Below are 23,710 nucleotides of genomic sequence, written 5' to 3' on the forward strand. Positions count from 1 at the left end.
AACTCCTGACTAGGTTTTAACAAAGGTTATATCAAAGCTTTGAGGATGTTGTTTGGATTCAGTTGTAAAGCCTTGAAGTCCTATGTAAGTTTTATAAATAGGCCTCGACAATCTTTTGCGGAGGTCCTTTTGGGTTTTAACAGAGGTTTTTCGGGGTTCTGGGGAGGCTGTTACGACTTAGTGGTTTTAATGTTGGTTTTGGCTGATAGGTTTTATAGCGGTTGTGGTAGCTTTGATAAAGCCTAAAATGTTACTTGGGCAACACCTTTATTGGGCAGCTGAATTTGATTTGAATTTTTGAAATATTCTAATAAAATCATTTTTTTAGAAATGAAAATTTCTACCAGATATCGAATATCGGAGACACCTTTGATATTTTTTAAGACTTATTTTCTGAGACTCTGTCTTCAGTATAAATATTATTCATCCATTAGGTCAATGCAAGTATTTTTCAAAGTTTTTGTCCCTCGGCTCTGGACAAAGTCGACGGGAAAGACAAAAAAATAAATAAAAAATGTATCTAGAATTTTAACATTTCAATACAAATGCACATAATACAGCAGTATAGCAGGTTAGAATCCTTAGTTTTCAAAAAATCTTAAAAAAGAATTTGCGGAAAAAACTATTTATTACGAATTTTCACTAGGATTTATAAATGTAATTAACTCAAACATGTTTGAAATTATGATACCTGCAGACGACTTCACTTTTAATTTCATTGCACTCAAAACTGAAATTTTGATTTTTTTTTTGGAAAAAATAAGGGCAGCCCCTTTGAAAAATGTATGCAAAAGCCTAAGATTGAAAACAATATAAATTAAACATACTTTTTTTTCTTTTTTATGGACTGTTTTTTTAGCCATCCATTTACCAAATAAATAGAGCGATTTTATATTGTTTTATGCTCACCATTTTTGTATCCCTTGAGATTATTCAAATTTGACGTACCTGAAACAAATAAAAAATAAATAAATTAGTACTGACTATTTTCAGAAGATTTCTTATAACATTCAAAGATCCTAACATTTGAGGTTTTTAACCAGTTAGTCCCAATCGCTCTGATCAATCAAATGTTTTCTTTGAGCAGAATAAACTGCTAATTCTCATCACCCTGCTTAAATATTTTTTGATGATTTAACCTACATACTTAAGCCCAATTAAATAACCATCAAATGCAAGTCACGAAAAGTCCAGCAGCCCATTGATAAAGCAGCAAAAACCCCCAGAAAAATATTGTCAAACAAACAAACCATCAACACTACGCGACTACAACCGTCCAAAACAGACCCGTCCTGTCAATGCAATTAAGTCATTTTGTACAGCAATTTACCTTCAAATTACGGCGGGCCATAAAATCGTTTTACTATCTATTCAACACAGCCCGTCAGTCGGTCGATTCGCGCACTCGTTCGTCGTCAGGGAAAATATAAAACACTTCCCACCGAAATTGCCCCAGCTTAGAGAAAAGTGAATGAATTCACACACAACCGCTGCGCGATCGCAAACCACTTTAGAAAAAAGGGAGGCACAACACGACCACCCCCTCCGAAAAAAACGCTCACACGCCAACCACGGTACACCATGAATGGCGCGCAACCCTCCGAATTCGTCGGCTAATAAGCGCTGCACCTTATCACGCGGTCGTCATCAGCTTCACGAAAAGCAGCAGCCTCGACACGTGAAATTTTTTGAACATCCGAACGTGACATCTCGCCGCGATCGCTGGGAGAGACGAAACCGAAAATGAAACTTGCTGCTGCTGAAATGAAAGGGAAATCTTGCACGCCCTCCGGTTGGTAACCCTGGCGGGGCCAGGTGGCGAAAAAGTTATTGTCAAAAGTTGTGGTCAAAAGTTGTAGTCAAAAGTCGTAGTCAAAAGTTGTAGTCAAATGTTGTAGTCAAAAGTTGTAGTCAAAAGTTGTAGTCAAAAGTTGTATCAAAAGTTGTAGCCAAAAGTCGTAGTTAAAAGTTGTAATCAAAAGTTGTAGTCAAAAGTTGTAGTCAAAAATCGTAGTCAAAAATCGTAGTCAAAAGTCATAGTCGAAAGTTACAGTCAAAAGTCGTAGTCAAAAGTCGTAGTCAAAAGTCATAGTCAAAAGTCATAGTCAAAAGTTGTAATCAAAAGTCATAGTTAAAAGTGTTTTTTACAACCGGGCACTTGAGGGTTAACGAAGCCCACCAGAAGTCAACCAGTTTGGCTCGAAAGCTCAAGCATGCTCGATCGGTGCAGCTCGGCGAGCGTCTTCCAGCGTCCTCTTCTCCGTCACCGTCTTCCTCGCCGGTGCACTCTGGGCACATTATTATGTGCTTACGAAGTTGCACAGGCAGTTATTATGCGATCATCGTACGCCAACGTCACGATGTGGCATTCCAAGCTATGAGCCGATTTGATAACAGCTGCATTGTGGGTAATCGTCAGATTACCCAATTTAGAGGCAGATTAGTTCAAAGTTAGCTGTCAAAGCCAATCAAAGTAGTCCGGATGCTCCAAAGGACTCTTGTTTTAACATTTCAACCCCACTTTTAACGACCACATCGAAGAAGGCCAAACGCTCTAGGGTGCCTCAAAAATCGCTTGAACTTTGGGTCCATGGCACTCTGCGATGGCTGCTTGAGAAGAGCTCGCGAAACAAGGTTGCGAAAAAAAATCGGTGGGAATCCGCTGACTTTCAGCCGAGTCAAGAGAGAACGCGAGCGCGCGAAAATAAACAAAAGTGTTGCTTTGAATGTAAACAAACACGCGAGTTGGCAACCGACTTGAAAGTGATGCCAGAGCGTTTGACAGCTCGCGAGTGGTTCGCGTCAGCGGGAAGAGTACACGCTGAAGCAAAAACTGACCGAAAATTTCAATCAAATCAAATTGTGATTAATTATTGAAACAAATCAATCTGGTTGAACACTCTCCACAAGATTGATGATGTTGACGTCGAAAAATCGTAAACAAAAGTTGCAATAATTTCCGATGGCGCAGCCATAAAATTGCACTCTTAGCGAAAACTTCACAACAACTGTGCAGAGTGCTGCCACATTCCATTCATTTCGTACTGAAATAACCGGCAGTGCAGCAGAGTGCCGTGGACCATTTCTAGCTCCGTCGTCGTCTTCTTCTTCTTCTTGAGCATTGCGCTAGCGAGTTGCTGCTGCTCTCCATTGCACCAAACCGACGACCGGACCAATAATACTCACTTTTCCGCTCGAATTGCCACCATTTCCTGCCACCAGAGAGAAACAATGACCACCGTAACAAAAGTGAACCTCCGGTAGGGCGAAATTGGACACGTTTAAATTAAACTGCCAAAGAATTGCATCTTTCTAAGTTAAAATGTGTGTCTCTCCAAAAAAAAATCAACACAAAATCAAAAAAATGAAAGATTGAAATGCTCCACATAAGAGCATGAGCATGAGCATGGTTGACTGCCAATGAGCTGCTACTCCGTTATTGACGGATCAGCTGAAGTTACACAATGAACCAACAGATGAGTAGTGGGAGCTAATCATCCTCACTGTATAACCCCTGAAGATCTCTGCTTTAAGTCAATACCGGCGCCCCCCCAAGGAGATGCAGTTCAACAAAGGTAGGAATGTTAGTCCGATAGTTGAAGTTGCAGACTCATCAGACACAGAGTTTGTCGCTCTATACCTGTTGACACCGCATGAGACCGTTGAATCCACAGCATCTCCTTCAAGCATCACGGGAAGTGGGGGAATTGTGTTAGTAGGGAAAGGAAAGGGAAGGTCAGGATTCATCTTGGTAGATGATATGACCAGAATGTGAACCATAATCGTTGCCTTCTGAACTACGACGCTATGAGAAGGACCTATCATTCGCGTATTTTTTTACTTCTTACCGCCGGCGTGCCATCCGAGCAACGATGCTTTGGGATGGGCTTTCAAAACGAAATTAAATTTGAATTAACGCATTATTCGGTGACGTACAATTTAAAATAGATCCGGATTCATTATTGGTAGATGATATGACCAGAAAGTGAAACATAATAGTTGCCTTCCGAGCTTCGACGCTATGAGAAGGACTTTCAAAACAAAATGAAATTTTTAGCAACGTATTATTCGTTATCATGTAAACCTCAAATAGTGTTGATACACCGAACTGTTTTAACCGATTCAATGAAATTCTTCGCGCATGACTTCTTTGCAACAAACTTCACCACGAATTCTTGATTGGACTGCGAATAACCGGCTCAACAACAGAAAGTCAATATAAACACGACAACGCGACGCCTTCTATCAATAGATTCCAGAATCTTCTGGCACTTTCTCGCGGATTCTCGCGCGTTGACTCTCCGACCGATCTCCCACGCGAACACCACACGACTGAGGGCCAAACACCCAAGGCCACGACGCGACACAATTTTTCAATGAATTCCAGAAACTTCTTCTGGCACTTTCTCGCGGATTCTCGCGCGTTGGCTCTCCGACCGATCTCCCCTGCGAACACCACACGACTGAGGGCCAAACATCCAAGGCCACGACGCGACACAATTTTTCAATGAATTCCAGAAACTTCTTCTAGCACTTTCTCGCGGATTCTCGCGCGTTGACTCTCCGACCGATCTCCCCCGCGAACACCACACGACTGAGGGCCAAACATCCAAGGCCACGACGCGACACAATTTTTCAATGAATTCCAGAAACTTCTTCTGGCACTTTCTCGCGGATTCTCGCGCGTTGACTCTCCGACCGATCTCCCCTGCGAACACCACACGACTGAGGGCCAAACACCCAAGGCCACGACGCGACACAATTTTTCAATGAATTCCAGAAACTTCTTCTAGCACTTTCTCGCGGATTCTCGCGCGTTGACTCTCCGACCGATCTCCCCTGCGAACACCACACGACTGAGGGCCAAACATCCAAGGCCACGACGCGACACAATTTTTCAATGAATTCCAGAAACTTCTTCTAGCACTTTCTCGCGGATTCTCGCGCGTTGACTCTCCGACCGATCTCCCCCGCGAACACCACACGACTGAGGGCCAAACACCCAAGGCCACGACGCGACACAATTTTTCAATGAATTCCAGAAACTTCTTCTAGCACTTTCTCGCGGATTCTCGCGCGTTGACTCTCCGACCGATCTCCCCTGCGAACACCACACGACTCAGATTGAAATGCTCCACATAAGACCTGTTTAACCTTATGTCAAATAGTTTTTTCATCCACATTCGACTATTTGGCCTTTCGACCATTTATCGACTTTCTACAGGGTGACCACCAGATTTTAATTTTCTAGTTCCCGGTTTTCTCCCGAGACCAAACATATTTTTTCCGTAAACTGAAGTTAGTATCAAAATTTCTTTTGAACGGTATTTTGTTTAATATTTTCATTTCTCATGAATGTTTTCAAAAGGTATACGAAGTCGTTTTCGACCAGTTTTCATACCAAAAGTCTTCTAAATGCTTGTGTTATTTTTTTATGCCGTATAATTTTTCCAACCCGAATATTAAAAAGACGCGCTTTGTTTTGATGAATTCTCTAAATTATCATTGGGAAGCATCATAAAAAGTTAGGACGTTGCAATAATTTTTCAAAGTTTAAGTAACTAGTTTACTGTTAAAATTTTCAAAATAACAATTATAAAATATAAAAATATATAAAAATTTCAAAAAAAAATACACAGCTCTGAATACAAAACAAATCTAGAATTTTAATTAAAAAAAGTTTCTTAATCCACCATTAGGTGGGTGGTGCCTTCCTCACATTTACAAATTAATAATGAAAATAAGTTTATGAAAAAAAATATACCTGATACAGACTTTTCCAGAAAGCATGCAGACTCTCATTTGAAACAATGTGGCAACCGGGCGTTTCACATCTAGCGCGACTCTCGCACGTAAACAAAAAGACCCGGCCTTTTGAGGTTAGGCAAAAAATCACCCTTTTTTGTATCTACAAAAATCTTTTTCTTGGCATAACTTTTTAAATACTTAACTAAACAGAATAAAATTTAATAGGGTCTTAGGGGGCCCTAAAACGAACCGAATAAGGCGGATCCGGCCAAAATCGGTTCAGCCTGTTCTGAGATAATCGTGTGGAAAAAAATCATGTCTACACACATCCCCACAGACATTTGTTCAGAATTTGATTCTGAGTCGATAGGTATACGTGAAGGTATATCTAGGAGTCGTATTTAAGAAGTTCATTTTTCGAGTGATTTTATAGCCTTGCCTCAGTGAGGTGAGGAAGGCAAAACTCTAGAAATACAAAAAAAAATATTCCCAACAATTTGACCTACATAATTTATAAAAAAAAATACATAAATATATATTAGTGGAATCAAATTTCCAAGTTTTTCCGGTCCAGGTGAATCTTTTTGGATGACTTCCAGAAGCCATTTTGCGTCATGAGTATGTCCATATAATTTTCCATACAAATTTAGCAGCTATCCATAAAAAAATGGCTGTAAAAATTAAAAAATCAATCCAGTGTAGCCTCATTACACTGAAAAAAGTTGCTTGTTTTTATTGTCACTAAAAAATAATTTCCTAAAAAATAGCAATTAAATTTTTTATATCTAGATTTAAAAAAAAGGACCTGCAAACTATTGTCTTTCATATGTGTATAGGACCTATTCAAAAAAAACTCCAGATATGTTCTAGGGAACATTAAATGTAATCTTTGAAAAATCAAAAAGCTGAGAAAATTCCCAAACTTTTTTGATACGGCCATAGATTATTGAGATTTTTGCAAAATAAACCACTTCCATTCGAGCAGTATTTGCTTTTTTATACAGTGTAGGGAGAGAGGGGGTAATATGCACCCCTGGGGCAAAATGCCCCCCTGCTTTTTTCGGTAATGAGGACATTGTAAAACCATGCTGGACAATTTTGAGCATCGTAGAATAAAAACAGCTAAAGTTATTGTCAAAATGTTGTGTTTGATATAATTTTTATTGAACTTTCAATATGATTTTTGGACACTATAAAAAGCATTTAACGATATTGTAAGTGTTGATTCATATAGTTTTTACCTTAATCTTCATTATGCTGTAGATAGATTAGTCCAAAAACATTAAACATGTATTTTTAATTGAATTTTATGCAAAAAGCGTGGTCGGGGCAAAATTCACCGCTGTGAAGCTCCTTTGTAAAAAACAGCGGTGTCATCTAGTGGTGACTAGTGCAAATTGCTTTTACCCGGTGCATTTTGCCCCAATTTTGTGGTGCATTATGCCCCGTTGTTGTAGTGCATTTTGTCCCAATGTTGTGGTGCATATTGCTCCGCATGATTGTTTAAAATGAATAAAAAATAATCTAAGAAATTTGCTATTTTTAAACAATTTTGAGGGTATTCAAGACTTTTTTCACATGGATGACGAAGAATAATAGTTGTTTTAGAACATCTAACAAAATTCATCCACATAAATGCTGTTATGGTTGAGAAATCACAGTTTTCCCTTAGGAGGTGGATATTACCCCCTCTCCCCCTATTTCTTATGGGAGAACAACTCGAATCAGGTACTAAACTATCCCTCGTCGATTGATTTGAATTTCAATGATAAAAAATTAAAATGTTGTGAAATTTTTGGTCTTTTCAATACAAATAATTTAGACATGTTATTACCAATGAAAGGCAAAATATGAGCACTTATTCAAAAATGGAAAAATTACCTTAAGTTACCTGAAAAGGGCTACAACTTGAAAACGGTACACTGTACCAAAATATCACTTCAGTATTTATTGCAAATTTGCAAACTAAACAAAAAAATCAATAGCATTCTAAAGATTTTTTCCTGAGAAATCAATTTATTTAAAAAAAAAACAAGGCTTAGTCTTAAAGTTAGAGCCTATTTTTGATTTTTCTAAAAAGATAGCATTTTGTATCACCTGAAACATACAACAAAATAAAATTAGTAATTTTTTTTAAATATTTATGACAAAAATTGGTTTTAAATATAGGCAAATTTTGTTTCATGTAGTCCTCAAGTATGGAACCATCAACTTCGCCGAAGACACCAAATCGGATTTGAATTTTCACATAACTTTTTCATTGGATCGCTGCTAAATTTGTATGGAAAATTATGTTATCAAATTGTTGATGCACAAAGGCACCAAATAGGTTTCGGGCAGCTTAAAAATGCAACAAAAACACGGGTGGCTGAAACCTCGGAAAATCGCTCATTTAGAAATTATCTTCCAAGTAAAACTCCATAATTTTTAAATCTTTTCAAACCCGTTTACGATTACTTATCAATTGTTAAGTTTATTCTGAAATATTTTTTTCGATTTAAAATTACAGAAAAATTTACAAATTGATTGAAAATTACCTGAAATTGATTTTTAAAAACATATAAATGTAAAAAAAAAAAACAAACTAAAAACAAAAATATGTCATAATTTTTCAGTGCCCTTTCACTCAACTCAACACCAGATGCACTTCTTCCACAATGCGTCCACACAAAAAAGGCAACTTTCCCTGGCCAAAAAATTTGCTACCGCTGCCAACTTGCGGTTAAATAATAATTAAGTAATATTTGCTGCCCTGAACGATTGGCCCCGTAGTTGGCGATCGTTCAAGAAACGCAACAATTGGGTCCTAAAATGAAGCTTAGATTGCTGATATTATTGTTAACAGCGATAAAGCTTATTTTTCTGAGTACAATGACCCTTCGTACGACCACAAAGAGTTTAAAATGGATTTTTAAATCAATTTTGAAAAATTAACCTCACGGTCCTTCTTGACAGAAAAGCTCCTACTTGACAGCTCGTTCCAAGGGGACCATAGTTGATCTATCGAAAAAATGTTGTCTTGTAAAATTTTTTTTTTGCATTTAAATGAAAAAAAGTGATTAGAAATGGTTTTTAATCGTGTTTTTTACCGTTATACATAAAAATTGACATAGGGCTTTAGTACCCAATTGCGAAAAAGTTTTATTTTTATTTTCTCCGTGTGGTCAACAGCGAGGATGGATGCTCTTTTCGCGCCGAGTATGTTGGTTTTGGACTTGAGTCACTTTTTTTCTACTACTTCTTACTTTGCATAATACCTTGTAATAATAGAGGAAGGCACTTCTCTTCTCTTTCCACTTTGGGCACTGAAGAAGTGCTTATTAGGTAAGTTATGCTTGGCCGCGGTTGCAAAATATTTTCGGCTGGGCCCTTTTTAAAATGTGGTCGATTTGGGATTATAATAATATGCGAAATCGGGGCCCCGGAAACGTTACATTAATAATAGAACAGAACCTGAAAAAAAGGAGAACGGTGAAGAATTGCTTTGAGTGGTCTTGAGAGCAAAAAAGAAAAGAACATTTGAGCCTGCCAGTTTATGAGCTGAGAACACGAAGAGAAGGATCCGATTTGCGATAAATTATTGATCAAATTCAGAACCATAAGTTCAAAGTCGCACACACACACACGTCAATTATCTGTTGCTGGCCGTGAGTTTTTTTTCTCTTTTTTTTTTGGAAAGGAAGAAGAAATTGCTTTAATTCGCCGTTTGAAGCCAACGCGGAGGGTTTTTTGAAAGTGGCAGGCCACGTTAGAAACAGCAGCTAAAATGCGCAAGAATTGAAGCAACAAATCAGAAGCAATTACACCAGAGCTTTGCGGGCAAGGCCTTTTCTCTCCTTCCCCACCTCCACAACGCTTAATGACCCTTAAATGTCAAAATGGACAGCTGATGGATTGGTGCAACTGGTTGTGTGGATTGAAAGGGCACTAGCACTAGCATGTGTTGAGGGGGGAGAAAATTGATGCACGAATCGGTGAGAACAAACATGATATGATATTTGGTGAATGGTTCTTTCATAAATTTGACGGAATTGGATCGCGGATCTCTTTAAACAAAACTCCAGATTCAATTTGTTTCCCTTTTCCGAAGGCTAACTAAGTTATCAATAGGAGACTAACAGTCATTTTTGGCAAGCTAAACTTTCCGACCAATTCTCATCACTTTTGCAATTTTTCGCTATCAAAACATCATTTTTAAAGAAATAATTTTAAATCAAAACTTTTTGTTTGATATAATTTAAGGATTACCTGCAGATTTTTTGCACACTGTCAAAAAATCAACAATTTTTTTCATTCTACATATTTGTTCAAGTAGTTTTCGGCCTTTCTAATCTAAGGCTGGTACAAATATTTTTTAAAGTTTTTGTCCCCCCCTTCAAAATTGGCCCGAAAAATCAGGGGGCAAAAATATTTTTACAATAAACTTCAAAATTTCAATGAAAATTCAAGTGCAACCAGCTGAAATCAAATTAAAATACATTCTTCTGCGTTTAAAATCATTTTTAGCATGTTTGGGTTTATTAAAAATCTTAAGATTTTTTGAAAATTTTCGATGCAAAATCTTTTTTTTTCGATACAATTTTTGTTTTTGTCAGATCTTAGATTTTTTGAAAACTAATGATTGCAAAACAACTGAACTAGTGTAAAATGCATTTTAAAACACCTTTTTCATTTAAATGTGAAGACTATGGCTTGTTATTTTTTTGCCCCCCCCCTTGACCTCGGCCAGGGCCGAGGGACAAAAACTTTTTTAAATATTTGCATCGGCCTAATCTAATTTAATCAAACCCTAGCGCAGGCAATCTTTCGAAGGGATCTTGGAGAAAGCCTTAGGTTAGATTACGCCTAACTTTCTTCTTGTCATTTATTAACATTTGTAGTGCGCCATTACAATACATTCAAACATCACAAACGCTAAAGCGGCCAGGCCTACTGCGTTAAGTTTTCCGCAGCGATGATTCGTTGAAGTGGGTTGAATTTGAGCACGGCTCACCAACTGAAAACAATCTAAATGCATTTTTTGCATTAATAATCATATTTAGAGTGTTTGGGATCGTTTTAAAAATAATTTGAAATTTTATTAAATTCCCCTGCAAAAACATATTCTTTTCGCCATAAAAAAAATTCATCAATACCTAAATATTTTGGAAGCTAATGATTGCAAATCATCTGGACAGTAGGGTGACAAAAAAAAATGAAATTTTGAAACGCAAGGGGTTACACCCTGGCTCAATTTAGGCAAAAATAAGTAGCTGTGCCAATTTTTCGACAAATCGGTTACGGTTTAGGGATCGCTATTGATCGTTGATGTTTGTACGAGAAAAGTCCCAAAAATGTATGAGGAAAAACATCGTTTTAGTATTTTGGCAGCAGGTGGCACAGGTCTCGCCCAAAATTTTACAACTGTGAGATTCTTGTACGAAATCCAATCCCCTACAACTTTGTCGAAGGGTGCAAAAAGATTCAAGTTGATCCAGTTACGTATTTTTGTCTTAGGAATCAAGGCAGGGGGCACCGCAAATCGGCGTGACTTTGACAGCTGGGAATATTCTCAAAGTGTCATGATTTTCTCAATTAACCCTCTACCACCCAAATTTTTTTTTTCGATTTTTTTTAAATATTTTCCCTTGAGCCACTTTTGTTCTAAGAAAAACTTTACTTCCTTATTTGATATTTTTATAGTTTCCTTTTTAGTTCATGTTTTTACAGTTACCTATAAAATTTTTTGCTTGTTTTTCACATTTACTGCTATAAAATGGCATCATTACCATTTAAGTTGTAAATAAATGCGTAGAGGCATAGTTTGGGACACTAGAAAAAATACTGCATGCTTCTTTTTATTTAAAATATACGAAATGGTTTTTTACTACCACAGCTAAAGCTTACCCCTAAATATATGACATTATTAAAAACATTGGCAAAGTCACATAAAACAAGTAAAACTTCCAACTCATAAATTTCTCAAATTTCAAGAGTTCTTATTTCCAATGCATTTTAAAGATCAAAAATAAATTGAAAAATGGATTTTTGGCGATTTTTTAAATCGAAGCCCGCCTAAATGCGGAGTTAAATCGAGTTCTAACTGAAAAAATGGAATTTTTGATTCTTTGAACAATTTTATACTGAGAGAAGATAACGTAAGTTTTAACATATTTTTTATATGTTTTAGAAACACAATTCCAAATAATATCTGTATAGGATCCTAAAGCCCCATGTAAATTTTTATATACAATGGTAAAAAACACGATTGAAAACCATTTCTGATACCTTTTATAATTTTTAATGCTAAAAATAAATGGACAAAACAACATTTTTTTAATGGATCAACTATGGTTGGAACGAGTTGTCTAGAAGAACCTTTTCTGTCAAGAAGGACCGCGAAATTATTTTTTCTATTGATTTAAAAAACTATTTTAAATCCTTTGCGGTCGTACAAAGGGTCATTGAACTCAGAAAAAAGGTTTATCGTTGTGAACAATAATATCACAAATCTAAGCATCATTTTAAAACCCAATTTATAGGCATTTCAGTAGAACAAATTTCAAATAATATGATTTTTTTTTATTGGTGCTTTGAATTCAGATGAATTGCAATATGAATCGATAATTTTACAAGCCAAACCAGCATGGAAAAAAATTAGGTAAAATTCTGACCTCACCTAAAATGTACATGTATTTTGTTTAAAAGCATATAAACTTCGCTAACTAAACAAAAACTTTGATATTTTATCTCAACAACTATAGAAGTAACCTAAGTGATGGTACATTAAACGTAAAAATAACGTTTGAACGCTTTAAATCTGATTTTAACAAGAAAAACTATGACTATCAAAGTCATTTGTAATTCATTAACGAATTTTCAAAGCAACTATTGGACCATTCGGAAAACATTTCAAAAATAATTTGAAATTCTATTAAAACTAGGAAATAATTGTTAAAAAAAATGTTATCGACTGTAGTATAAATTAATATTTATGTTAGTTTGTCGAATGAGTAGTCAAAGAAAATTAAAAAAAAACAAACTTAATCCACCTATGTGTTTGGAGCCTTCCTCACTTATTACCAACAATGGCTGATAAATTTCATCTATGTTTTAGATCCGGAATAAAAAAGTACATAAATATCACTTACACTTACCATACCTCGAGACAGGGTTGCCAGATCATCAATGTTTTGACTCGTTGGAAAGGTCTTTTGATAACCTAACCAACGATGGGTCGGATGGTGGATCCGCACATAGTTTACATACATTTAAGTGAGATCGGCATCAAAAAAGAACATAAATGTCACTTAAGTAGCCATATGTGAGACAAGGTTGCCAGATCTTCAATGTTTTGGATTTGTTGGAAAGGTCTTTTGATAATCTAACCAACGATTGGTCGGATGATGGACCTGGACAGAGCTGAAAATGTCAGGGGTCATGACGCGAAAATCGGCGACGCATACACGAATTTTTCAGATCCATTCACTGAACCGCAAAACCGTGACATAAACAAACCCGACTCAGTCGTGAGTGCCCTAACTCACTGAGCAACTCACTAACGCTCATTCGACGTTGCACGCACACACATAAAAAAACAAGTTTTTACACAAAAAGTTGGTATTTATGCGTGGAAATGTAATTTTGAATATAAGTTATGGTTGTTTTAAGTGTTTTGCTCAGTCTAGAAGCATTCAATTGTTTAAAAATATTCAAAATAGTGTTTAGAGAGGATTTTACGAGTCAGTCATACGACACGAATTGAGTGAGTGTAGCTCAGTTTTTCACGTCTCTCATTCTCCAGCAGCCGACCGACACGAGTCAGGCGGCAGTGGTTGAACGGACACAGTAGGCTTACAGTCACATGCTAGCAGTGAACTGATATTTTGGTTTGCTTCATGTGTACGCTGGGTTGGAAACATTTTGCAGGCCTGGACCTGGACATAGTTTACATACATTTAAGTGAGATCCGGCTTCCAAAAAGTACATAGATATCACTTATGTGGCCATATCTCGAGACAATGTTTAAAGCTCGTTGGAAAGGTCTTTTGATAACCTAACCAACGATGGGTCGGATGATGGACCTGGACATAGTTTACATACATTTAAGTGAGATACGGATATATGTCAAAACACATTTTTATCCATAACTTTTGAACTACTTATCGAAACTTCAATCTGTATAAAACTCGATCTATGGGACCCTAAACCAAGTCGAATGCAACAGGTTTGGGTCAAATCAGTTCAGCCAGTGCCGAGAAACATGAGCTAGTTTGTTGGTCACATATATACATACACACAGACATTTGTTCAGTTTTCGATTCTGAATCGATATGTATACATGAAGGTGGTGTACGACGTTTTTATACAAAGTTCATTTTTAGAGTAGGATTATAGCCTTAACTCAGTGAGGAAGGCAAAAAGCGTGGTTTTTTCTTTTCATTCCAACGTTTTGACGTAATGATTGGCCTTCTTCGAGGATTCTGTATAAAAATCAACAAAAACATTGTAAATATACTCAAACCCGGATGGTTTGACACCAACTGTTGTCAAACGAACGGGGTCACTTTTAAGTTTGACACCCTTATTACACGGAGTTCACACACACTACCAAACGTTTGTTTTGATAGTGTGAGTGAGCGCCGTGTAAAAAGTGACAGTTCGTCACTTTTTAGTTTGACTTTGTCAAACCAACGGGGTACAAACCACTAGCGTGCCCAGGTCCTCAAGGAAGGTGGGGCAAAAATATTAGAGTTTTGAAAATTTCGTCGTTTATGGACACCCCCTGCCCAATTTTAGAATAAATTTCCGAGGATGGTGGGGCAACTGCCCCATGTTGCCCCACCCTGGGCACGCTAGTGGTACAAACTAAAAAGTGTCAAACGAAAAAGTTACCAACCACCGGGGATTGAGTGTACACAAATTATTAATTCCAAAGTAATATAAATCTTTCAGAAATTACAGTTTTCATGATCGGGGCTTTTTTGGTAAAATTGACATTGGTCGAGGAAATCAGCGTCCACGACGATTGTCTTCGGCTACAAAATGTTCAATCACCTCTCGATCTATTAGAGTAATTCTCGCTTACTTTTTCAAAAGGTCCTATGTACATAGGAAACCCATGGCGCAATGGTTGTTTTGAAAAAGTAATCTAGAATTATTCAAAGTCTAGCATATTTACCATTGATGGCCTGTCTACAATCACTTAGCTTAGAAAATTGTACGTAGCTTATATTGAATTAAAAAAAAAGTATATAATTCCTTTATTCTGGAATTTTGCCTCCTTTCCTTATTTAGTAATTAGGGGTTTTCGAATTACTAAACTAGAAAAGGGGGCAGTTGCTTGATCAGTAGTCCAACATCAATCCCACCAATATCACCCAGCAGCGCTCTGGAATTCAATTCATGACTTGCTTTGACCCAGCGTCGCTCAATATTCAAAACATTCCATTGCATCGCAGTCTACTACGACCTTGACTTTGGGCGGTGATAGCGCCGCCGCCTGAGGATCGACGTTCACGGAAAATAACTTGTAAATATTTGCCACTTTCCAGAACAGCTCTCGGCACGACCGCTCTTTCCGTGTTTACAGTAGGAAATGTAAATTAAAACGCGCTCACGTTCTGGACACCATGGCCAAATTGATGGAATATAATCGAGGTGGTGGAAAGCGGTGATCAGTTCCGATTGTGCCTTCGTTGCGGAAACATTTGAAGAGTTTTTTTGTTCGAATTTGAGATGCGGAAGGTTTTGGCGGTGATCTTGGTTGGGTTGCTCGTGAGGAGATCGCTTGGACGGACAGTTGGAGAAGGTATGATCATTAGGATGATCGTGAGAGTTTGGTGATGTTAAATCTGTGATGTTTGCAGATGCCGTCCATAGGTACGATGTGATTTTCGGTACCAAAAACGAGCTTCTGTGTGACGAACCTTCAGCCGAGATTCGAACCGAGTGGAGACGAACTGATGGGAGTGATCTTCCCTCTGGATCTACCCAACACAATGGTTTACTGGCGATCGAGCCAACCGGGTACGATGCGGAAGGTCACTACGAATGTGTCGCCCATGCCCCGGGAAGTACCACTCAAACCGTAGTAGTGAGAGTCGTTCTTAAGGTGATCGTTCCACCGAGGATCACGTTCAGCTTGAGTCCTCCGATGTCGAAGGTTCGACCCGGTGACAAAGTGGCCATTATGTGTAACGTCAGTGGAGATCAGCCGTTCCTGGTGTCGTGGCACAAGGCAAATTCGGAGAGTTTACCCGCTCGGGTGACGGTCAACGGGCAGTACTTGGAGTTTCCTTGGATTTCCAAAGAAGACGAAGGACGGTACATTTGTCGAGCTTCGAACAGGGCAGGGAATGCGACGAGGACGGCGGAGATTAGGTTTAGGAGTAAGATTTAGATGTTTACAATAAATTGTACAGTGAGATTAACCAGGTTGGTATTTCTTCATCTAAACCATCACAAAACTGTTAAATAACAGTCGATCTGCAATCGAACCGGTTATCTAACCATCCCCAGATCACGACAAGAACCCAACCTTACTAATAACAGTCGAGGTCGAGTCTCTTCCTCGAAGCATTTCGCGCCAAAACTCGCTCCGCCGAACCACCGTAACTTGGACCACAAACAGTCGATCGCCGACGCCGCCGTGATTGAATTAACTAAATTTGCAGCAAAAAAGAAGCTTAAACTAAAATCAAGAAGCAGCCCCAGCCACCAAATTGCCCCGATCGAAATAATATCGGCAAAACCTTATGCAATTTTCGGTTTCCAGGCCATCTCGCGAGCGCGAAATTGATTAAAATTTACCCCTCGCGCGCCGACTTGAAAAAAGAGCAAATTCTGAAAAAAAGATTCCCGTTTCTGTTTGCTCAAAGCTCTGTGCAGACTCGGTGGCTTCTTTTTTCTCCCCCCACCAAAATCTCTTTCGTTTGCGCTAATTGTTTAAAATCAATTTGAAACGTGAAAATTTACGGTACGTTCACAAAGTAATGTAAAGCGAGTGAGGAAAAATCGAGAGTGAATCCCCGCTGAAGGCTGAGGAGCACGCGATCTGTGGGCCGCGATAACAGACTCAACACTACTGACTGCAGAGAGTTGCGGGGAAGAAGATTTGCAGAATCACGTTTTTTTTTTTTCGTTTGCTTCGAGGAGCATTGTGGCAGCATCTCTGTAGCGAAAAATTGTATGGAAAGTGGATCGGACAGAGAGCTGTGTTGCATGGGCAATAGTTAACAGACCGGCAAATTTAATTGTTATGTTTAAAGGGAAGCCGCCAAATTGTGAGCTGGTTTGTGGAAATTGTCGAGAAAAGCGATGTTCAGCGATTTGACAGTCGTGCTTTGCTCTCAGAACTGTCAAATTTGTGAACGTTTCCAGGCAAGCAGGCAACTCTGTTCCTGTTCATACTTTCCCATAACTTCATAGCCGGCCCTAAACAATAAATGTGAAGTGTTAAACCATTTCCTCCCGTTTTCTCGCATCCAATTACCAAAACTTTTCTTATCAACCAAATCCAACCACCTTTCAGCGGCATCGTTTCTTCTCATCTGCCGCAACCTGCTCAAAAAGATGTGTTCAAATGCAGACTTTCATCACAGTAGCACTGCGTTGCCTATCGTTGACGGCTTCTACTCGTTCTCAACACCCGTCTTCTGAAAGGGGCCGCCTACTACCAGGCCCCCGCCGAAGATCCCACTTTTTCAAGAGTTAGCACTTTTTCCCATTAGTTCTCTGAAGAAAAAAAAAACACGCACGTGCCTACTTTGCCTACCCGATGGAGCCGAACAAGCTTTTCTTTCCATTTTTCTCGAGAAGTGTGTTTGTTGAGGTTTGCAAAACACTGCCGCAGCCACAACTGTAGTGAGTGTGTTTATGATTTATTTTTAGAGTGTACCCCCTTAATGGGGTTTCGAGAGAAGCTTAAAACGAAGGTGCCGGTGCGATATTGCTCATGTGCATACGGTGAAATATGGGTCGCGGTTGCAGTTTTTGTTTTCAAGTTGAGTTTTAATGGCATAAGCGAGCGCTACTTGAGGCGGTGGTAATTGTTGTGTACTGTCAAAGTAGTACTTAAAAATATAAGTGCCCATCAGCGATTGGTCACATCAATTTTTGTAAAATGCAAAATTAGCATTAAACAATAATCGTTCGTCAAATATTGTAAATGGCTTTGCCTTTTTTGTCTTTTTTGTCTTTTTTGTCTTTTTTGTCTTTTTTGTCTTTTTTGTCTTTTTTGTCTTTTTTGTCTTTTTTGTCTTTTTTGTCTTTTTTGTCTTTTTTGTCTTTTTTGTCTTTTTTGTCTTTTTTGTCTTTTTTTCTTTTTGTCTTTTTGTCTTTTTGTCTTTTTGTCTTTTGTCTTTTTGTCTTTTTGTCTTTTTTGTCTTTTTTGTCTTTTTTGTCTTTTTTGTCTTTTTTGTCTTTTTTGTCTTTTTTGTCTTTTTTGTCTTTTTTGTCTTTTTGTCTTTTTTGTCTTTTTTGTCTTTTTTGTCTTTTTTGTCTTTATGTCTTTTTTGTCTTTTTTGTTTTTTATCAAATTTTGGTATTTTTGTAGCGAAACCATTTGAACATTCTCCTATCAATAAACAGACCACCCTGAATCATCGCTGAGGTTAAGAACTGTTGCCAAGCGCTTCTTATCACTCTCTCGACTTCCGCTCAAATTTGAAGACCACTCACTTCATCCTCCTCTCGAGACTGGCACGATATTATTTCCAAAATTACCTAATAAAAGTTACTCAATGGGGAGGAGATCCCCCTCCGCAACTCTCAAAAACCACATTTCGACAGCCCTTAATTTTGAACTATTATGTACCAACCGACTTGAGCGACAACAACAACAACAACAACAACTGGCCACAAAAATATAAGATAATTGGAAAACAATTGTCTGCCTACTGCTAATTGGCGTGTTTTTTACTCTTCACGCTGGAGCTTGATTCACCTCGAAAAAACGAAGCAATAACTTTAAAACGAAGAAGATTTCCCCATTTTTCATCCGAGTTAGCCTGTTTTCTTTGAGCGTGTGCAGCGTGCAACAAAATCCAAGCAGGCGACCGGCGGCGATCGTCTATTTTTTTTTTTTTTTTTTTTGTTTGGTTTGTTTGTGCTGCTTGGCTGACTCAAAACATAGAGTGCCTCGGCAATGGATCTCCCCAATGTTGTGTGCTCTATGGAATGAACAGCATCCCAGCAGGCCTCAATAATGCAAAGCAGACAAAAAATAACGCGTGTATGAGTGATGGAAACTAAATCAGGTCAAGTGATTAATATCGGAGTTAACTTTGGGGCTTTTGCGCAATCAGCCTGCTTGGTTGACTCTTCGTCAAAGAATCATCGCTGCGTCAAACGCAGCGCGGTGGGCCTGACCGCTTGTCGCTTCAGCGACAAATTACACTCGCAAGACAAGCTTTACGGCGCCATAAACGCCTAATTGAAGATTTTTTTTGCTGATCTGTCTAATTAGTTCGACACCGTTCCGGAAGACGTCGCTCGGTTTGTTGCCTCTTCGAAACATGCGTAATTCTAACCCACTAATGAAGATTGATGGTGCGGCGCAAACAAAACTACTAATTGTAAAGGACTTTAATTTGATTGTTTCGAGGTGGTGGTCAAACGCCTAATTTTTCAACCCCGCCGCGGTATTTGCGTTTCCCGGCTCATTAATCACTTTTTTTCAATTATTTAATTCGATTCGGTTTGATCCCGAGGGGGAAATCGAAGCTTCGGTTCTGCCGCTGTGGTCAGAAACCTGTTGTCCGGCAAAGAAATGGATTGAGCTGTCACGTGGGACCACAAAACCGGATCAGCGCGCTTGTTTTCGCTTTAGCGTGTACGGTGACAGTGGCGTACACTCATAATCAGAGTGAAAGACGTCCGAAAGTAAAACAACTACTAGCGTGGTGAGTATAAATTATGCAAATATTCAGTGCTGCGGCTGCCTTATTTTTTTCTGTTCGTTTTACACCCGGTCAATCTGGTTTCTTTATTGTTAGTAGGGGGTGCTGGTGTTTGATAAAGGCCGACCTGGTCCAAGCGGTTGAGTCAGGTTCGGGTTTGGTCGCGTGAAAGAGGTTAGGTAACGCGCTGTGACTAGTGTCCGATATGCATTATTATATGGCGTCGCTTTACTGCGCATTACACAATTTGACATTTACTAGGGGAACAATTTCGTTGGAAGAAGAAGAAAAAAGGTATCATTTGCATTGCACATTGAAAAAACGTAAACAAACTCGACTTCACCAGTAAATGATTCACAAAGGCCGAAGGAAATCGCGCTCGCCGATCGTAGCAACCCGCGATTTCAACAACCAAACAAGCCACAGCAAACATTTAAAAGAAGCGGAATGAAAAGCTCAAAGCCTACCAAGATTCGCTCCGCCATTATGCAGTTTTCCTTGCGGACCTAACCAATATTCGAATCTTTGGGGGCTTGATTGCTTCGGTGCTTAATTGGATGGTTTCGCGGATTTGGGTAAACTTCGCGCTCGATGGTGCGCACAAAATGGCAAAACAAACCGCCGGCCATTGCAAAATGCACACAATACCGTCTGTGTGCGAGACGGTGAAGCAGAAGAAGACGCTGAATCTGGTCGAGGTCGAACCAAATTCGATGCACATCTCAACAGCCGTCGTCGTTCAGGGTAAACAAATGGCGATTGGGATTTTTTTTTCTGCGGGGTGGCTTCGAAACTCTTGAGGTTATTTCTCCGCTGCACGCCACCTGTAATTATGCAGAGCCATCACCACGTGAGGTGTGTGGGAATTGGGAAATTGTTGTAGCAAAAAAAGCGCTTAAAAGATGATCGATCTTGAAAAGATGTGCTCTATTTTTTTTTTTCGAGAAAACTGCAACATTCAACGCCTACTGAGCAACTCATCACTCAGCCGACTGCATGACTTGAACCGCTTTCCTAATATCGTGATTCACTGGAAATGCAACTTAGAAAGATCTAGCGCTGGTGTGTTTGAAGTGGTTGTGGGAAGCCGCCGAAATGTCGAGATCAGAAGCTCAGCGATCAATTAGAGATAGCGTTTAAAGCAGATTTGGAAAGCATGTCTGGTAACTAGCAGGCTACCAATTTCCTCCGATCAGCTTCTTCTTTCGTCTTAACTCAGAGGTATTAAGGGAGCGTTCTTTTATTACGTAACGCGAAAAATCGGACTTTAAGACCCCCCCCCCCTCGTAACAAAATTTCCATACAAATTTTAAAAAATTTGTATGGAGCGTAACACGGCCTCCGACCCCACCTCCCCCCCTACTGCGTTACGTAATAAAAGAACGCTCCCTTAGCTATCAATTCTTCAAATGGTCATACAAATTATCTACCAATTCAATTGTCGAGTATTTTTATTTGCCATCAATACAAAATTCACTTGAAGTCATCTCAAGATGCTATCAAAACCAAATCCAAGTGTGGTAGTCCTGATCAGCTACCAATAGCCATTCTAAACGTGGCTAACTCATCCAACTACTAAAACCAATTCAACTTGAGGTCATTCTTAACAGCTACTAATTCCATTAGCCGCTGTTTCAATCAGTTACCAACTTCTTTTATGACAATCCGTTACCAATAAAAATTTCGACGTCCTGATGTGCTTCATAATATGTAAAAAATGTCAAGTGAACAGTTCTTTAGGGAAAATACTCTTCTAGAACATCCAACAAGGTATGTACAAGCGCAGTATACCTTTTTGGTCGATTTTTAACATCTCATTAAAGTGGTCATCCAGACCAGCTACCAATAGCAGTCCTACTCAAAGCCCCCTGGTCAAGCTACTGAAACCAGTTCCACTTGAGGTCATCCTGAACAGCTACCAATTCCATATGTGGCCGTTTCAGTCAGCTACCAATTTATTTTAAGACCATTATGATTTTCTACGAATACCGATTAAAACGTCGGATTTCAAATGAACAGTTCCTTAGGGAACATACTCTGCTAGAGTATCTCAAGCACAGAAATCATTCTTGGTTGATTTTTTCAACTCATCCTGCTACCAAAGCTACCAAACCTACGTGTAATTTTCCTGACCAGCTACCAATAACAGTTCTAGACGTGACTACTTAGTTCAGCTACCAAAACCAATTACATTTGAGATAATTTTGAACAGTAAATAACTTTGTTTAGTGAATTTTAAGAAAGAATAAAGAATGCAAATATTAAAACCAATACCAAATCCACTTGCGGACGTCCCCTTTGGGATTTTAAAGTTGAAGGAAAGGATGATATCATAGCAAGCGTTGATCACAAGAAGATGCTCTTCTCTTTTTATCTACAAAGGAAATTGCATTTCTCAAGGCTAACTTGACATTTGCAGCGATAACGAACCGCGACGCCAGCACTCTCCTACAGTCAAAGCAGGCATAAAAACTGCAAAAGTCAATCGAATTCAGTCCTTCGCAGAAGTGTCATGACTTCAAAATGCCACCACATTGAACTTTATCAGACGGCCTCGTTCTTCCAAAAAATCCTTTCTTATTTCCCGTCTCGCCTAGTTCCCTACTTTCCCCCGCAAAGACCACCAAACTCACCGCGACAAGACTTTGCCGTCGTCGGTCCGAAAACAAATTGGCCTAAACCGACGAAAATCACCAATCACACGGTAAACAATAACGACGATTTTCGCTTCCCAAACCAACACACGCTACACCGCCAATTATCGGCGTGAAATTACACTTTCCAAAATGATTGGTAAACAAAAATTTTTCACCCACAATATTCACACACAACGGTGCCCAGCTCACACTTGTGTACTCCTATTTCGTAAACGTCACTTTTCACCACGACACTCTCTGAAAAGCACTCGAGCTCTTGTTTACACTCCAAAATCCCATTCGCCCTTCGCAACGCACGCTGCGATTGGTGGTGAGTAGAGCATTCTCTTGCGAGCGCTCTCGCGAGCTGCCAGCAGCATGGTTGAGCAATACTCACCACTCCCCTGTACCACCCAAATAAAAGAACGTAAAACAAACTCACCGTGCAATGTTGGTATGTTTCGCGTGTTGATGAAGTGCGAGCTGGGGAAGTCCACGGCTGTTGTGTCACCCACACTCACCACACTCTTCTTTTCGTGGTTTCACCAAAAAAAAAAACTAAAATTGCGTGCGTTTCTGGCAAACTATCCCCGTAGCTATTTTGACTAGCCTCTCGTAGACGAATTCACCACAAATCTGCTCTCCGCCTTGAATCAAGCCAAACTTTTCCTACACACACTTAAAACGCACCAAATCGAACGCCAACTGAGCTGGTTTTCGCTATTTATTACAAAATTGCCCCGATAATTGCGCTGGAAAGCCGAGAGAGGAAATCTCAATTAGGCCGACGTCGACGGTCGCGTCTTGTTGATTTTTTTTATCACCACTCAACAACTTTCGAGCGAAGCGACAATATCCTGCCCCGTCTTGCTTATCATTATCGCATTCGCAAGGCCCACTATGTTTGGCCCCGGGACCGACACCGAACCGCAGCACAGACTACTACTGCTATGTGTTATCAAACGTCAAAAACTACTTTGATTGCTAGCAGCGTCGAGCTGAGTCGAGCTAAGATATTTTATTTTTACTCACTTCCCTGTCCCCTGGTCTTCGTCGACGCGAACACAGAAATTTTCCACACAATTTTTGTCTTCCCCACTCACCCGCGGCGGTGCACAATGTACCGAGAGAAATGTCACTTGCACAAAATAGATTCACTTCACTTTCGCGCAATATCCCGAAATTTCACCCCGATTCTAGCGCGAGAAATCGCGAAAAAATAGGACCCGCAGCAAGCCAAAAAAAAAGTGTGTATAATTATTATGACGGTTCTCTGCGACTCTCCTCACGCACACATATTCACCACACAACGGCGAGAACGCGCGTTCGATATAATAAAATTCCGATAGCCGCAGCAGGCGCGACGCCAAACACCGTAACGACACACCGCCCGTGAAACAACGACTTTGCTCCTCGACGACCCACGAAAGACTGACTTGTGAATGG

General features: G+C 39.3%; 2 protein-coding genes across 4 annotated transcripts in view; one reads left to right on the forward strand and one right to left on the reverse strand.

Annotated features, from left to right (window-relative positions):
* The window catches only part of LOC6035746 (beta-1,4-glucuronyltransferase 1), a 146,715-nt gene extending 123,005 nt beyond the window's left edge, over positions 1-23,710 (reverse strand). Inside the window, exons 1-2 of one of the 3 annotated variants that reach the window (XM_038257234.1) lie at positions 23,297-23,710; positions 22,707-23,016 (exon numbers count right to left, since the gene is read on the reverse strand). The gene's annotated coding sequence lies outside the window, so the exon portion shown is untranslated. Of the gene's footprint in view, positions 1-22,261; positions 22,600-22,706 lie in introns of those variants that run through there. The other 2 variants (XM_038257233.1, XM_038257235.1) reach the window with 2 other exon arrangements.
* Positions 15,420-16,160, forward strand: LOC6035747 (cell adhesion molecule 4). The gene is made up of 2 exons (XM_001845822.2): positions 15,420-15,538; positions 15,597-16,160. Exons 1-2 carry the CDS (start codon positions 15,466-15,468, stop codon positions 16,127-16,129), a joined length of 606 nt encoding a protein of 201 aa, XP_001845874.2. The 5' UTR covers positions 15,420-15,465; the 3' UTR covers positions 16,130-16,160.

This window comes from Culex quinquefasciatus, chromosome 2 (genome assembly GCF_015732765.1).
Source record: "Culex quinquefasciatus strain JHB chromosome 2, VPISU_Cqui_1.0_pri_paternal, whole genome shotgun sequence".
Lineage (NCBI taxonomy): Eukaryota > Metazoa > Arthropoda > Insecta > Diptera > Culicidae > Culex > Culex quinquefasciatus.

Excerpts from the sequence above, each read along its gene's own strand:
- LOC6035747 (XM_001845822.2), top strand. The coding sequence starts at position 15,466 with ATGCGGAAGGTTTTGGCGGTGATCTTGGTTGGGTTGCTCGTGAGGAGA. Across the intron at positions 15,539-15,596 it reads TGGACGGACAGTTGGAGAAG|ATGCCGTCCATAGGTACGAT; the intron begins GTATGATCATTA and ends TGATGTTTGCAG.